This window comes from Herpailurus yagouaroundi, unplaced genomic scaffold, assembly GCF_014898765.1.
Source record: "Herpailurus yagouaroundi ecotype Mexico unplaced genomic scaffold, PumYag 189, whole genome shotgun sequence".
NCBI lineage: Eukaryota > Metazoa > Chordata > Mammalia > Carnivora > Felidae > Herpailurus > Herpailurus yagouaroundi.
Window position 1 is genome coordinate 16,185,567 of NW_024412420.1, and position 17,191 is coordinate 16,202,757.

The following is a 17,191-nucleotide window of genomic DNA, read 5'->3' on the forward strand; positions in this document are numbered from 1 at the left end:
GGTCCGTGAGTTCGAGCCCCACGTCAGGCTCTGGGCTGATGGCTCAGTGCCTGGAGCCTGTTTCCGATTCTGTGTCTCCCTCTCTCTCTGCCCCTCCCCCGTTCATGCTCTGTCTCTCTCTGTCCCAAAAATAAATAAAAAACGTTGAAAAAAAAATTTTTAAAAAGGGACTCTCTCCCTTGAGCCATCGGGAAATACTGTGTGGGGTCTGGTGGAGAAGTAAGGAGGAAGGAAGGGTCCTGGGAAGATCATCTATCCCTGGGGACAAAAATATTTTCATGATGGAAAATGGGAGGAAACAGGCACAGATCCACGTCCCCGAGGACTCCCACTTTAATGCAGGGGCTCCACTGGCACGCCGCCCCTCCCCCCCCATCACCTCGCTCCTGCCACCCCAAGCCCCTCAGTGCCCACTGCATACACCTGCCTCCCTGGGAGGCTGGCAAAGCACTCAAGTCACTAGTTCCTCTCTCTTGTGCCGGGGTGGGGTGGGGGTGGGGGGGTCTTGCCCCTGAGAAAACACTAGTGACTCCAAGCAGGAAAGGACCTTGCTTCCCGGTCACACAGGATGGGTGATGATAACAGAGGACACAGCCTCAATTGGGAACCTGGATCTTGAAAGCAAAATGAGCCAAAGGGACCAGCACTTGGACCTAAATGTCCTCAGCAGAAGGAACAAAGAGTAGAGTGTCAGGGCTGATAAACAGATCTCCCAACTGAAGCCCAGCTGGAAAGAAAGATAAGTAGCAGACAGGAAGTGAGAGTTAGCTCTTCTACAGTATGAATAAAACCCAACACCAGAACAAAGGGAAGAGGAAAGTCAATTGCCAAGCAACTCAAGTTCCTTCTTCCAAGTCCCAGTCTTCCCCATCCAAGAAATTCCGCGCACGGGTTCTCTGTGAACAGGTGGGAATGTGCGTGTGAGCTCTTTGCACAAAGACAATTTTTCCAAAAGCAACTGGGGTGGAAGCTACCCTCAAAGGATCACTTCAAAGAGCTCTTCAACTAAGGGAAGTGAAATAAAAACAAAGAATGGCAAATCACAGACTCCCCAACAGGATCTGGACAGAGAAGAACCCAGAGAGCCAAATCAGCAAGTGCCAAAGGCACAGACCAGAGGGGCTGCTCCTCCTTGCGGAGGACTAATGGTTACAAGCTTACTATGAAACATTTGCGATACGACTTACATAGATACCTGTGCTCTTGCACATTAAACAACCGCTTTATTTCAATAGCTGCATGTTCTCAATCCCAATTCCGCACCCTCCCACCGTTTACAGGCTCCTCTTCAATCACCACGCCCCCCACCCCTCCCCGCTCTGCTCGTAAACCACGTTCCAGTGCTGCTAACACTCATTTCCTCCAGAAAGCCTTTCTCCATCCCGCTCGACACTGCTCACATTGTTCAGCGATGGGGAAAAGGAAACATGCTAGACTCAAGTCTGAGTCGCAAACCTTCCAGTGTAAGAAGCGGTGTGCTGGCAGGGCATCCTGTTACTTAAGAATTCTGTCCTCGCGCTCTCTCGGCAGTATTTTAGATGTTTGGGGTGAGTTGAGTGTGTGTGTCTATTTCCCCGTTTAGCCTGCTGGGTTCTCCGTAGGACAGAGACAAGTGACTTCGATGCCCCTCCTCTCTCCAACCCTAACAGCCACGACCAAAAAGCACTCACTACTGAGTGCTTATTTCCCATAAGAGGAATAAAGGTCACCAGGCTCTTTGGGCAGTGACCTACCTATCCTCCAAGAATCCTGCAATTTCCCATTTTTTCCCAGAAAAAGTGCCCAACGCGGAAAATCAACAACTACCTGGGTCAGCTTCAGGATGCTCCTGGCTTTCTGGTCGACAATACTTTCCAAACGCCTCCTCCTTAGGAATGTCCGGGTAGAGATAAACCAGCGGAGACACGAGGATGTTGGTAGCATCCATGATCTTATAGCCCATGATGATTTCAGCAAACGACATGTTGTTCAGCTGCTGCTTGGTATATGGTTCCACGGACTGGATCTGGGTCTTGCCTGTCATCGGATATGGAAAGGGAGGATAATGGCCAGGTAATCTTAGAGAAAACTACCTGATTTATTTTTCCTTGAAAGGGAATGGCTTATGCCAACCTAGTTCTTGAGCCTCAAATATCCTGCCCAGTCACCTGGCACTATAAAAATGCTCAGCTGGCTTCTGGAGAGGTTACCCAGTTGGGTCGTCAGCAATACACCCGAATAACTACTTGCATGAGATAGATTAACAGGGTAAATTAGAAAGGAGATGAAGAATGAGATTTAAATCGGAAATGTGTAGGCAAATATTAGCTCCTGAAGAAAGCAAAACAAAATTGCCAAACAATCCTCCAGCTGAAAGAATTTGGAAGAAAAGAAGTCACTGAAAAATGTTTTTACAAGTCCAAGGCAGGGGAGTGCGAAGCCCATCTTTGCCCACTAGGGGGCAATAGGTACTTGAAACTAGTAGTGGCCACAGCGGAAGCAGCAACTGCCACCAGGTGGGGCGGGTGAGAGTCAAACTTACCGCTGATGTCCTTCTCCACCCAAGTGAAGGTGACACCTCCTTCTTTGCTGCTTTCACTGAATCTTAGCAGGAAGGTGCCTGGGGGCTTGGTGCTCAAGATGGCCCGCTCCCGCTCCTTACTGATAAAACCCATTATGTACCTGGAGCCAAAGAACAGCAACAAGATCTGGGCTGATGGGGTCCCGCCCGTGGCCTGCTGAGAGCAGGTGACGTGTTACACATGTGCACTCTGCCGGACACAAGAGCTTCAACCTACCCTTCGTTCCAAAGAGCCAGGATGTACTTTTTCACAAGATCAATGATATTGTCTAGCCAGACCCAGAAGGAGAAGCCTTTGCCGGCCATGTTTTCCTAAAGAGAAGAATAACGAGAAAGCCAAGTCTACTCTCTTCAGCCTTTTCCTTCTTACGGACACAGTGCCACCAAAATCCCCAGGCCCATCTACCCTCAAGTAGGGCCTACGGGCCGCTAGACCATGAGTCTACAGCCTTCAGGCCCAGTGCCGTCCCCGACAACCTCACGGGTGGGCGTCCCTCCCGCTCCCACTCGGCAGCGACAAGGATTTAACAAGATGGCTTACTTTGCAAAATTTAGCCCACGTAATCTGACACCCTGAATAGTTCACACCAGGTCCTGCGAGGAAAAGAATAAAGCAGTGTAACTTCCAGCTTCAAGTCAAGGATTTTATTTCTTTTTTTTTTTTTTAATTTTTTTTTCAACGTTTATTTATTTTTGGGACAGAGAGAGACAGAGCATGAACGGGGGAGGGGCAGAGAGAGAGGGAGACACAGAATCGGAAACAGGCTCCAGGCTCCGAGCCATCAGCCCAGAGCCCGACACGGGGCTCGAACTCCCGGACCACGAGATCGTGACCTGGCTGAAGTCGGACGCTCAACCGACTGCGCCACCCAGGCGCCCCTAGGATTTTATTTCTTAAGACAGAACATACATTCATGCACATCTGTCCCACAGTGGGCCAAGTCACCATCGGTTTTCATGTATTTAAAGGTTCCCACCGTTGTGTCCATGTACGTGTGCACACACAGGTACACACATGTACACAGATGTACAAAATCCCATCGTGTGATCACCTGCGTTGTTGTTTAGACTAGCAGAGGTGGTGGATGACGTATCGAGGGTCCGTCCCCCCACCCCCCGCGACTCTTCCTAGCCTCATGTGGTGGCAGCTGGTGCTCAGGGACCAGCAGCACACAGTAATAAACTGACAGTGTTAGAGGGTCACATTTGGCGGTGGCACAGGATAAGGCTACTTACAGTCCAGGTAGCATGTAAAATAAAACAGTCCACTAAATTTTTTTTTCCCAGAGGAAAAAATAAAAACAAGCCTACAGTTTATTGAAGAAATGGACATGGACGTCAAGCTTTTGCCTCTGTCTTCTAACATGCACTTAAAAAATAGCTTCCTGGGGCGCCTGGGCGGCTCAGTCGGTTGAGCGTCCGACTTCAGCTCAGGTCATGATCTCACTGCTCATGAGTTCGAGCCCCGCGTCGGGCTCTGTGCTGACAGCTCAGAGCCTGGAGTCTGCTTCAGATTCTGTCTCCATTTCTCTGCTCCTCCCCTGCCCGTGTTCCGTCTCTGTCTCTCTCACAAATATGAAAAATAACTTAAAATAACTTAAAAAATTGCTTTTAAACTTAAATAGCTTCCTAAGGTTAGCCAAAGTAGTGCTCTGGAAGGGTGAGGGGTCCAGCCACCGAGAGAAAAGAAATCTGCCTCCCACCTCAGAAATGATCACCAGGAGGCATCTCTACTCCACCCCACCTCCCCAACTGCTGGAGCACGTTTTCAGGCCCCAGGACAGTGTCTGGCTCAGCAAATTTTCCTGAATGAATAGCCCCACAGGCCAGACTCCTTCTCTGAAGAGGGCAACAGGGAGAAGGGGGAAAATGCTGACCTAAGAGCTTCTCTGCCAGCGTCGTCAACTGCTCGATGCTCAGGCCTCGCTTTGTAGTGGAGGAGAACTGCCAGCTCAGCACCTCAGCCACTTGATCCCAGGTTCCAATCGGGGGCTTGGTGAAAAAGTTCACGTTCTGTTGAAGACGACACATTTGCTCATTTATTTTTTTTTTAATTTTTTTTTTTTAACGTTTATTTATTTTTGAGACAGAGAGACAGAGCATGAACGGGGGAGGGTCAGAGAGAGAGAGGGAGACACAGAATGTGAAGCAGGCTCCAGGCTCTGAGCTGTCAGCCCCCAGAGCCCGACGTGAGGCTCGAACTCATGGACTGCGAGATCATGACCTGAGCCGAAGTTGGACGCCCAACCGACTGAGCCACCCAGGCGCCCCAACACCTTTGCTCATTTAGATGGAGACGGTGGTGCTTGGTGACCCACGCTAGGACCGCGACAATGCTTTCCGAAGGATGGGCGCTTACCTTGGGGTTGTTGGTCAGCATGTTATACCACAGGATAGATGCCCAGGCATTAGGCATCTGACAGATGTTGGAGATCACCACAACCGGCAAGGAGTGGGTCTGTGGAGAGAGTGGGGAATAAGCTGGGGAGGCAGAGGGCCCTCACAGCTTCAACCGTCTCTTCAGTCAGACCTGCAGGTTTCGAATAAAAGAATGTGCCTTAAATCACACCTACTGCCAGCCCTTAGGGAGGAACTCGGCTGAGTCAGCTCAATGCCCAGAGTGGAGAGAATGCCAAATGCGGGTCACAGGACACAACCAGGAACTTAAAAAATCTGACGTGCTCAAAGCTGGACTCACAGTCCACAGACTCCCCGTTTATAAAACCTGGGAGGCACTCTCCGAGAATTGAAGCTGTATCTGCCCGTTAAACAGACAGGTCTCAGTAGGCAAAGACTAGGATTCTTGCTTTTCCGGGTATAGCTTTAATTTAAAGATGAAGAAAGTTGATAGAGGAGAATGCAAATGCCATGATTTCCTGTACACTAAAAACAGTGGCTGTCTAAAAAGCCTATTTTGCCCAAACTTTATAGAGTCCATTATAATTTCTATGCACAGATTAATAATATATTAATTAATTACAATTTCAGTACTTTCATATGCTGAAAGCTGAGTATACAGTTGACCCTTGAACAGCATGGGTTTGAACTGCATGGGTCCGCTTATACATGGATGATTTTTCTTGATCTAGAGTACTGTCCTATAAACGTATTTTCTCTTACAATTTTCTTGGCAACATTATCTTTTCTCTAGCTTACTTTATTGCAAGAACACAATATATAAAGCATATACATCATTCTACCTTCTGTAGAAAAAATCCCAACTAGAAGTTCTTGTCCTGAATCACGCCTGCGTGCAGCCCTGTCCCAACTCTGTGGCAAAACTCACCTCAAGGTCAATCTTGAGGCCCTGGTGATACACCTCAGTCTCAAAGGTGATCAGGTGCAGCTCCTCGGTGACAATCAGGGAGGCCTACAACGAGAAGGGCACCCTCTTCCTCAGAGAGAATGGCCTTGGATACTAACAGCCATAGCTGAGGAGAGTGAATGCCACAGCCTCATTGCACCAAGAAGGGTGATCCACCGGGAGGCCATGGACACACCAGGGACACAACACTGAGAACACGCCCTCTTTAGTGCTACGATCTTCAACCTCATCTTTTACTGGTTTTATTACAATACTATAGACCCAATAGGTTATTTACCAAATGGGTAAGGTGCACAGAAAATCAAAACAATGAACACCTGTACCCACTACCCAGTTTAAGCAAAAGATCATCACCACGGAGATGCTCAGGATGCCCTTCCCCATGCCCTTCCCTGGTCCCTCCTCCCTCAGATGTAACCGCTATTTTGTCTTTTGGGTTTATCGCTTCCCAGTTTTCCTTTAGGGCTTTACTGTATTTATATCTCTAAATACTGTATGCATTGTTCAGTTTTAGAGGTCTGTGAACCTTACACAAATCATACCCTACATATTCTTTAGGACTCGCTTTTTGCATCCCTGGGGTTGTATGAATTTGCTGTTGTTCATTTTCACAGCTCTAGAGTATTCCGTCATATGACTCTACCACGAATCCTTTATCTACTCTAGCAGCGATGGTATCTGGGTTATATTTAGGGTTTACAATCAGGCTGCTGTGACATTTTGTACATGTCCCCTGGTGCACATGTGCAAAGATTTCTCTATTGTTAAATCCTGGGAGTGGCACTGCTGGTTTGTAGAGTATGTTCATTTTTTTTATTATGTCCAGTTGTTTTCTGAAGTGACAATTTATACTGCCACCAGCAATATGGCAACCTTATTTTCGGTAAGGCTTCTCAATGAATTCTCAGAGACACAATTTCAATTCGTTTTTAAAACACTATCTTTTTCCTAACTATAGAAATAACATATGTTCAGTTTAAAATGCAAATATCACAGGGCGCCTGGGTGGCTCAGTCGCTTAAGCATCCCGACTCTTGATTTTGACTCAGGTCATGATCTCACAGTTCGTGAATTCGAGCTCTGTGTCGGGCTCTGTGCTGACAGTGCAGAGCCTGCTTGGCATTCTCTCTCTCCCTTAAAATAAATAAACTTAAAAAAAATAATAAATCAACTTTAGAATGCAAATATTACACAGACAGCATAGTCTGAGATACTAACAGCAAAATAAATACATAAGCATTGTTTGGTATACATTCCTCGAGAATGTTGTTGTTTTTTTTAAGTTTATTTATTGGGGCAACCGGTGGCTTAGTGGGTTAAGCATCTGACTTCGGCTCAGGTCATGATCTCATGGTTCATGAGTTCAAGCCCCAAGTTGAATTCTGTGTTGACAGCTCAGAGCCTGGAGCCCACTTCAGATTCTGTCTCCCTCTCTCTCTCCCTGTCCCTCCCTCACTTGCGCGCGTACACACGCGTGAGCTCTCTCTCTCTCAAAAAGAAACATTAAAAATTAAATAAAATAAAGTTTATTTCTTTATTTTGTGGGGGGAAGAGGAGTTACACTTGTGAGTGGGGGAGAGGCGGAGAGAGAGAGACCAAGAATCCCAAGCAGGCTCTGCGCCAACGTGGGACTTGAACTCACAAACTGTGAGATCATGACCTGAGCCAAAATCAAGAGTCAGAAGCTTAACTGACAGAGCCAACCAGGCACCCCACCTCCCCACCTGGAGAATTTTTTTTGCATATGTGAATAGAACAAAAACAGTATAGTACACTTTTTAAACAAATATGCTAATATCCTACTCGAATTATTTTGCATCTTGCTTGTTCTTTCTTTTTTTTTTTAAGTACGCTCTATGCCCAACATGGGGCTTGAACTCACAACCTTGAGATCAAGAGTCACACACTTTACCGACTGAGCCAGCCAGGCACCCCGCATCTTGCTTTTTCTAAACAAATATGCCACATACGTTTTTCTATGTTGTTGTATATAGACTCCTTCGCTCTTTACAGTCAAGCATTATAAATGCACTTTTTCTCGCTAAAGGCCTGCTACATTTTAGAGAAGAGGAAAGAATGGGCAGGGCACAAATACCAGAAAAAGAATAGACTATCACAATCTTTTAAAATGATTAAAAACTAGTTTTGGTCACATTTGCCTACTTTATTTAAGTTTATTCTTGACACTGAGAATCCCGTAATCGGAATCAAATGGAGGAAGAGAATAATGGAAATAAGGGGAACAGGTTTTACTCTTTTTCTTAAATGTTTAGTTCAGATTTATTACAACCTTCTATCCCACCTCAGTGAGAAAATCAGGACACCAAAAATGAAGCCAGGCAGTCTCAGCGGGCAGGAGTTGGAAGGGGAATTTGGAAAGCCCCAGGCAAGGTGGAAGCTTCTTTTCCACTAAATGGGTGTGGGTAAGTCAGCCAGGGACTTTCCACCCCTCCTTAAAGATGAGCCAACTCCCAGGACAATCAAGAAAATGCTCCAAGCCAGAGAACTCCACGGCAGAGTGACTTCGGACCATGTCATTTTTGACACATGGTGACTTTTCCAAATGACTACAGCTTAACCACAGGTTGGGGTCTCTAATTCAGGCCAATAAGAAGGCTCTTTTTCTCTCCCCATTAAAGAAAACCCTGCCAGTTGGTTTCGTCCCCCAAAAAACTTACATCACAATTGGCTCGGCCCCCGTTACCACATCTTTGCTCTCTCAGGGTCTGTGGGAAAAGCAGAGAGCACCTGGGTCACGTGAGGCTCCCCCCCCCACCCCCACCCCCCTCTCCCTCCGCCAGGTGCCCTTGGAGAAGGGGATCCAGGCTTCTCCATGTACCAGATGTTTGAATTCTGCAGAGAGGCTGCCGTTGTTGGACTCTTCCATGTTCATCACTTTCGTGTTTGTGCCCAGAATGTTAAATTTCCGGGATCTGAATCACAGGAGAAAAACCAACCACACAGGTGATAGAGCAGCCAGAGGACAAAGTCAGATTAAACAGATCAAAAGGAAGCCTTTAGGCTGAACTCACCCTCTGAGAGCTGCAACATCCCCGGAGTCTCTGTTAAGAATATAAACTGGTGTTAATAAGACTGGCCCCGTTTCTTCGCAAAGTCTACTCTATCCGTAATGTACTCTGCTGGGAAAAAAAACCACTGTTCTCCTGGGAATTTCTGTAAACGATTCAATTACATTTTGTACGTGAAATACGACAACCCTGTACAAGCCTGCCCAATATCAATCTCCCCCTCCCAATAGACCCTTGCTTCTGCTCAGGTAGCCTTCCAGTCCCCGCCTCCAGGGGATCCTGATTGTTCATTAAGTACATCAAAACATAGCACTCCACGGTGTGGTGGTCCCAGGGCGAGGACATGACCTACGCTGTCTCAGACTGGGAAGGAATTACAACACGGGCTGGATTTATTTTCCATAGCTTCAACTGAACATGAGCAAGGAAGCATATGACCTTACTTATACTGTAACTCAGAAGGGAACCTCACAAAGCCAGTGATACTTATGATGGCGGGGAAGGCACACGGAAGATTCTGGGTCCAGGATGACATAAGTGAGTCACTGATCTCACTGTCAGGAACTTGCCCTAACTCTGCATTTCCAGTTATACTGGGCTGCAAATTTCCTTATTATTTAAGCCACACTGGGTTTTCTGTAAAGGTTTACTACTCCCTGTAACTCAAATCGTCCCATTTCATATTAGCTGGAAACAATCTTCCTAGCCTGTCCGGTCTTTCAGCTCTATGTGTTTGAACATACAGCTTTTTATATAGTCACATTTCTCAGTCTTTTCCTTTCTTATTATTTTATTACTTTTTAAAGTGTTTTTTTTTTTTTTTTTTTTTTTGAGAGAGCAAGAGTGAGAGCGAGTAAGCGGGGAAGAGGGGCAAAGGGGTAGAGAGAGAGAGAGAATACCAAGCAGGCTCCACACTCAGTGAAAAGCCTGACGTGAGACTTGATCCCATGACCATGAGTTGGACATTCAACTGACTGAGGCACCCAGGTGCCCCTATTATTTTAGCACTCTTTTAAAGTGCTTCTCCATTGCTACATATTCATGAATATAGCTACTATTTATTAAATAGAGTATTTCGTGTCGGTTTACAGATTAAAATTGGTCAAATTTTAAACCATTCAGAAGATATCTTTCCATATATCACAGGTTAAAAAAAATTTTTTATTAATGTTTATTTACGTTTTGAGACACACACACACACACACACACACACACACACACACACACAGCATGAGCAGGGGAGGGGGCAGAGAAAGAGAGGGAGACACAGAATCTGCAGCAGGCTTCAGACTCTGCGTTGAGCTGTCAGCAGAGTCCAACGCGGGGCTCGAACTCAGGAGTGGTGAAATCATGACCTGAGCCGAAGTTGGACACTCAACTGACTGAGACACCCAGGCGCCCCCCCATATATCACAGTTTATAACTTAAGAGTCAATGTTACCAGGAAATTCTCTCTCATGTTTAACCTATATAGCCTTTTTTTTAAAACTTTTTTTTGCGTCACAGCTTTGACATGTAATTGATGAATAATAAAGTACACTATTGAAAATGTATTTGGGTAAGATTTGACACACACCTATATACACTACACACACCTATGAAATCATCAGCCCAAACAAGGTGATGAACATATCCAACGTCCCCAAAGTTTCCCCAAGCCCATTTGTAATCCATTTCCCAATCCCACACTCCACCCCACCTTTGTCCCCAGGCAATCACTGGTCTGCTTTCAGTCACTATAGGTGCATTTGTATTTCTAGGATTCTATACGAATGGAAGTATGTATTGTTTTTTCTTGGTCTGGCTTCCTTCACTCAGTGTAATTATTTTGAGACTTCTCATGTGTGGCTGGTATCAACGTTCAGTCCTCTTTATTGGGAAGTGATATTTCATTTATGGATAGACCACAAATTACGAAGCAACAGTGGAGCAATCGGTCAGCGCAAGCTACTTACAGATATGCCACAAGGTGTCTATTCACTCGCCTGTTAATGGACATTTACGTACAGCCCTTTGCGTGCACATATGCTTTCGTTTCTCTTGGGTTAATACTGAAGAGTGGAATGGTAGGCTTATAGGGTAGGTACATGTTTAACTTTGTAGGAAACTGCCAAGCTCTTTTCCCAGAATGGCTGTACCATTTTGCCATTTTACCATCATTATGTTATACGTTCACCTATGCTTTTAAGATACATTAGCTGAAACATATAAATACATCTGATGGACAGCAAAACATAAAACGCTAATTTCTCATTCAAATCCCCCCTGCCCCCAATATCAGGTTGTCCCAAAACTACTTCCTGAATACTCCATCCTTTACTAACTGATTTGACATGTCATTTTTAACGTATATTAATTATTTATATAAACTTGAAGCCCATTTCTGGACTCAAGATTTTGCTGCCATGATCAGTTTATTCCTGCCCTAGTAACACACACATTTAGTAACTGAAACTCTGTGATACATTTTAATGTCTGGCAAGGCAGCTTCCCATTATTTTTAGTCACTAAAAAAATGTTTTTGAAAGTGGAATGGTGGTTGCCCGGGGCTAGGAGGATAGGGAAATGGGGATTTGTCGTTCAATGGATGTAAAGTTTCCATGTCGCACAAGGAAGCAGTTCTGGAAATCTGCTGCACAGCAGTGTGAATATACACAATGCCATACATTTAAAAATAATCAAAAAGGTAAATTTTATATATTAATTTTTTATCATAATTAAAAATAGCACACCCTTTTTTATTTTCATTATTTACGTTTATAAATATTTGGTTTTTTTTAAGTTTATTTATTTATTTTGAGAGAGAGAAAGAGCACACACATACGTGAATGGGGAAAGGGCAGAGAGAGGGGGAGAGAGAATCCTAAGCAGGCTCCACACCCAGCGCGAAGCTCTATGCTGGGCTCCATTTTACGAACTGTGAGATCATGACCTGAGCCAAAACCAAGAGTCTGATGTTTAACCTATTAAGCCACCCAGATACCCCCAAATACATCCTTTAAAAAAGAAAAAACAAACAAAACAAAACAGGGGCACCTGGGTGGCTCAATCAGTCAAGTGTCTGACTTCAGCTCAGGTCATGATCCTGAGTTCAAGCCCCGCATTGGGCTCTGTGCTATGGAGCCTGCTTTGGATTAGCTCCCTCTCTCTCTGCCCCTCCCCCCACTTGCACTCTGTCTCTCTCTCTCTCAAAAACAAACGTTAAAAAAAATTTAAAAAACCTTTCTTTGCTTATTTTTCTCATCTAAGATACAACTTGAAAAGCAAGTCAAAGGTTTAAAAAATTCTATTCACATTTTGCTTGGTGTCATATTAACTGAGAAGAATTAACATCTTTATGATAAAAATCCACAATCCAGGAATATGATCTGTCTTATCACTTTTTACAATATCCCCTCCTGATAAAATTTCATAATTTTCTTCAAATAGATCTTACACATTTCTGTTATGTTTATCACAATATATTTTTTACTTTTGTTGCTTATTGTGAGATTACGCTAATATGTGGTTGAAGTTATTAATTTTTGTTTATTTTTATTAAGACTACCACCTTCCTGGGCGCCTGGGTGGCTCAGTTGGTTGAGCGTCCGACTTCAGCTCAGGTCATATCATGGCTTGTGAGTTTGGGCCTCACGTCGAGCCCCTGTGCTGACAGCTCAGAACCTGGAGACTGTTTCTGATTCTGCGTCTCCTTGTCTTTCTGCCCCTCCCCCACTTGTGCTCTGTCTCTCTCTCTCAAAAATAAATAAATGTAAAAAAAAAAAAAGACTACTACCTTCTTCAAGTCCCTTATTTCATTAGTAATTATTTTCCAGTTCATTCTCTTCATGATTTCCAGATAATTACGTCACCAAAAATTAAGGATACATTTTCCTTTTTCAAACCTCTTCAAAGTATATGTGCATTTTAATTTTTGAAAGGTATTGCCAAATTTTGAAAAGTATGTACCCGAGGGGTGCCTGGGTGACTCAATTGGTTAAACATCTGACTTTGGCTTAGGTCATGATCTCGCGGTTCACGGGTTCGTTCGATCCCCACGTCAGGCTCTGTGCTGACAGCTTAGAACCTGGAGCCAGCTTCGGATTCTGTCTCCCTCCTGCCCTTCCCCTGCTCACGTTCTGTCTCTCTCTCAAAAATAAACAAACATTAAAAAAAGAAAAAAAAAGAAAGAAAAGGATGTATTCCATTGCGTGGTGAAGTGTGGAACAATAAAAACCGTCAACTTTTCCCCATATAGTCAGGGTTTTATATGACATGCATAAATTACACTTACAAGTAAAAAATTAAAGAAAAAGAGGGACCCAGAGTCACAATAGCAATTGAAACTCATATCTGTACCACTAGCTTTGTGGTTTTGGTCAGGGCAAGGCTTCTGACAATTTTTGTTCAATAAATGAAGCTCCTTGAATGGAAACAGTCTCTAAGTTCACATGGTATCTGTTAAAGTTCTCATTTCTCTGTCTCTCATTTGAAAAAAAGAGAAAAAAAGAGCAAAGATACGGAGTACTTACTTGTCAATGCACACTTTAATTTTAAGCTGATAATTTAACTCAGGGAATTTGACCAGCAATCTATTTCAAAAAAGAGGGGAAAAAAAAAGTTTCTGAGTAAAGGAAAAAAAAAATCAGTTTCAAAGAAAAGTCAGTAGGCTCCCCCAGCAACGTCTACTTGAAGGAATATAAAATTCACAACGCTTTATTTCTAAAAGGTGAATGAAGCACAATCCCAAATCCCTCTTCCTGCTTAGTGCCGTCTTTGACCTTATGTTGAGTATCACCCCTTCAGGTCAAGAGCTCCTGAAAAGAAAGCCTAAGAAATCCGAACTTGGACAAGGTTGTGAGAGATTCAGCGAAGGATAATAAAAGCCATTTCATGAGAAATATTACGGGAATACGTGCTCTGCAGCTGGTATTCCTTCTATTAAACCTGAAACCTAACGCCATACACCAAGCTTCTGAAGAGGGAAATTTCACTACGGAAGGGCAAACCCCAAAGCACCTGTTCTGACTTGGGTGTGAAAGTCACACCCCACCCTCCAGGCTCACCACCCACCTGCTCTAATTACCTCTTAGCTTCTAGATCACTAAGCCTTTCTCTTTCCCTTAAAATCCTCAGGGAAAAGTAGGCTCAGAGAACAGAAAATAACCAGCATTATTTTGCCTCCCTTGCAGGGCAGAAGGAGACACAACGAACTAAGACCGTGGGCTTGACATTTCAGGAAGATGCCCACGTAACCTCGAAAAGAGGTAACCGTTCCTTCACTTCTGACAGAAGAGTCAAAGAGCAAGTTGATATTATGCCAACAAATTCCATACCCACCATACTATCGCCTGTGATGCCTGGAAAGAACAACCCTGGCCACCAACTCTCTTTCATCCTAAGAGCATCTCTCAGTGATGTATCTACCAGAAGAGGAAGGACAGGGCCCACCTGACTTTGGTAGTGAACTGGACGCCAGTCTTGATGACCAATGGCCGGTCGGGATGCATGGGCATGCAGGGCTGCCGCTCAACCACAAAGGCACTGAAAAGCACAGAGAAGGACGGCAGTCCATAAGCTTCCTGGTGAAACGGTCTTTGTCCTGTGCCTCCAAAGTGAAGGAGGTGTATGTGGCGGGGGAGGGGCAGTGATGAGAGAAACAATTCTAAGTTACCTTTTCATTAAGTTTCTAAACAGCTCCACAATCCTCTCCTCCAGCATTGGCCGGTGCTGTACAATGGGATCCCCTTTGTAGGACACTTTTTGCTGCAACTCCTCCAGTTTCTTAATTTGTTGGCGCGTCTGAAGTTGAGATTCCGCTAACGAGGTTATCCTGCCAATAAAATAAGAAAGCTACCAGGCACCTGAGTGCGGCACCAGTGAGGGTTAGAGAAGCGGAAGGGAATCCCACCACCATGCAGTCCCCTAAAATAAGAAAGGGTCATTTTTTTTTTTTTTTTTTTTACTGTGGTAAAATATACATAGCATAAATCATTGGCATTAAGTAAGGAAAAGTGGAGGTGGGTGGGGGGAGCCTGGCTGGCTCAGGCGGTAGAGCATGTGACAGCTGATCTCCGGGTCAAGCCCTGAGTTCAAGCCCCACGTTGGGCATAGAGCTTACTGAAAAATAAAATAGGGACGCCTGGGTGGCTCAGTCGGTTGAGCGTCTGACTTTGGCTCAGGTCATGATTTCATGGTTCATGAGTTTGAGCCCCGCGTCGGGCTCTGTGCTGACAGCTCAGAGCCTGGAGCCTGCTTTGGATTGTGTCTCCCTCTCTCTCTGCCCCTTCCTTGCTTGCGCTCTGTCTCTGTCTCTCTCTCTCGAAAGTAACTAACATTAAAAACATGTTTAAAAAATAAAATAAAACGAAAATAAGCAAAAGGGAATTTCTTTTATTATTATTATTATTATTTTAAATAATACCTTCCTCAAATTTAACATTTCAGAGAGGGAGCTAGGCATAAGGAAGAAGTGTTAAAACATACCCCTAAGAAGCATGAACGGAGTTATCATCAGGAGGTAACAAGCATTGGAACCCAGCAATGGAGAATGTGAAATATGAAATCTGGCACGGTCTTCATCCTAACCTGTCCTTGGACCAAAATGGGGGGACTGGGGAAAGGCTGACAATTAAGTGGCCCAAGAAGATGGGTTTGAGCTCGTTCTGCCGCTCACTGTCTGAGCAATCCTGGCCAGGTCCCTTCACTATGCGGACCTCGATGTCCCCTTGCATGAAAGAAGGGGCTGAACTACATGATTAATAAAGGACTAAAAGACCTCAAAGAGAGAAAGTGAAAGATTTTAGGGTTGGGGGGGTAAGGAACAGGGCAGCTGCTGGGATTTCTGGGCTCCCTGACTCTCTTCTGGCACTTCCGTTCTCCTATTTCCAGAACTCAAGCTTTTTGGTTCCCTGATCAGAAAGCACTTAAAACAGCTTTCAGGGGCGCCTGGGTGGCGCAGTCGGTTAGGCGTCCGACTTCAGCCAGGTCACGATCTCGCGGTCCGGGAGTTCGAGCCCCGCGCCAGGCTCTGCGCTGATGGCTCAGAGCCTGGAGCCTGTTTCTGATTCTGTGTCTCCCTCTCTCTCTGCCCCTCCCCCGTTCATGCTCTGTCTCTCTCTGTCCCAAAAATAAATAAATGTTGAAAAAAAAAAATTAAAAAAAAAAAAACAACTTTCAGTAAGTTGACAAAACTCAGGGTTAGTGAGGATACGAACAAACAGGCTTTCTCAGGCAGAGATGTCCTAAATTTCCAATTTCATGCTCTATGTGTCTGGTGGTTCCCCTTTATGTCAAGTTTCTCATAATTTAAGCTGGTGCATCATGTTCACTGCTGGGCCTTGCACATCAAGGATATTCACCAAGACCTGCTGCATGAATGAAAGCAGAAGAGCAGATAAAGAATGATCCCACTGGGGCGCCTGGGTGGCTCAGTGAGTTAAGCGTCTGACTTTTTATCTCGGCTTGGGTCATGATCTCAGCGTTCATGAGACTGAGTCCTGTGTCAGACTCTGTGCTGACAGCACAGAGCCTGCTTGGGATTCCCTCTCTACCTCTCTCTCTGTGACCATCTCAAAATAAATAAACAAACATTAAAAAAAAAGGTAACCAAGGGGCGCCTGGGTGGCTCAGTTGGTTGAGTGTCTGACTCTTGATTTCAGCTCAAGTTGTGCTCTCACAGTTTGTGAGATCGAGCCCCACATAGGGCTCTGTGCTGATGGTGTGGAACCTGCTCGGGATTCTCTCTCTTCCTCTCTCTCTCTCCCTCTCAAAATAAATAAATAAACTTAAAAAAATTTTTTTTAATTTAAAAATTTTAAAAAGATAACCAAAATTAAATAAAAAAGATGGGTGCCTGGGTGGCTCAGTCGGTTAAGCGTCTGACTTTGGCTCAGGTCATGATCTCACAGTTTGTGAGTTCGAGCTCTGCATCGGGCTCTGTGCTGACAGCTCAGAGCCTGGAGCCCGCTTCAGATTCTGTGTCTCCCCCTCTCTCTGCCCCTACCCTGCTCATGCTTTGTCTCTTTCTGTCTCAAAAATCAATAAAAACATTTAAAAAAAAGAAAGAAACGTAGATGACTCTCTTTACATATATATGTACAATAACAAACGTCCAGAGGAATGGTCATCGAAATTTTAACTATAGGTACCTCTGAATGATTGGTTTTTTAAAAGACTTTTCCTCTTTCTATTAATTTTTTGTATTTGAATTTTTTTCCTTTATAAAGAGCATGTATTATTTTAGATTATTAAAATAACTAAAACTCAAACTTTAGTCTGTGCCACATAGTTACACCA

At 44.6% G+C, this 17,191-nt stretch overlaps 1 protein-coding gene and 1 non-coding gene across 6 annotated transcripts in view; both read right to left on the reverse strand.

Moving 5' to 3' along the window:
- The window catches only part of STAT3 (signal transducer and activator of transcription 3), a 68,765-nt gene that overhangs the window by 3,016 nt on the left and 48,558 nt on the right, over positions 1 to 17,191 (reverse strand). For 3 of the 5 annotated variants that reach the window (XM_040497597.1, XM_040497598.1, XM_040497600.1), the window contains 13 exons: positions 14,568 to 14,726; positions 14,345 to 14,437; positions 13,426 to 13,485; positions 8,918 to 8,947; positions 8,725 to 8,818; positions 8,564 to 8,611; positions 5,847 to 5,930; positions 4,920 to 5,018; positions 4,438 to 4,573; positions 3,102 to 3,154; positions 2,778 to 2,872; positions 2,522 to 2,661; positions 1,804 to 2,016 (listed from right to left, as the gene is read on the reverse strand). In XM_040497597.1, coding sequence (XP_040353531.1) covers positions 1,804 to 2,016; positions 2,522 to 2,661; positions 2,778 to 2,872; positions 3,102 to 3,154; positions 4,438 to 4,573; positions 4,920 to 5,018; positions 5,847 to 5,930; positions 8,564 to 8,611; positions 8,725 to 8,818; positions 8,918 to 8,947; positions 13,426 to 13,485; positions 14,345 to 14,437; positions 14,568 to 14,726 — 1,304 coding nt within the window. The remainder of the gene's footprint in view (positions 1 to 1,803; positions 2,017 to 2,521; positions 2,662 to 2,777; positions 2,873 to 3,101; positions 3,155 to 4,437; positions 4,574 to 4,919; positions 5,019 to 5,846; positions 5,931 to 8,563; positions 8,612 to 8,724; positions 8,819 to 8,917; positions 8,948 to 13,425; positions 13,486 to 14,344; positions 14,438 to 14,567; positions 14,727 to 17,191) is intronic. The other 2 variants (XM_040497601.1, XM_040497599.1) reach the window with 1 other exon arrangement.
- Positions 7,743 to 7,815, reverse strand: TRNAK-CUU (transfer RNA lysine (anticodon CUU)). The gene has a single exon. It is a non-coding gene; the product is annotated as a tRNA-Lys (tRNA).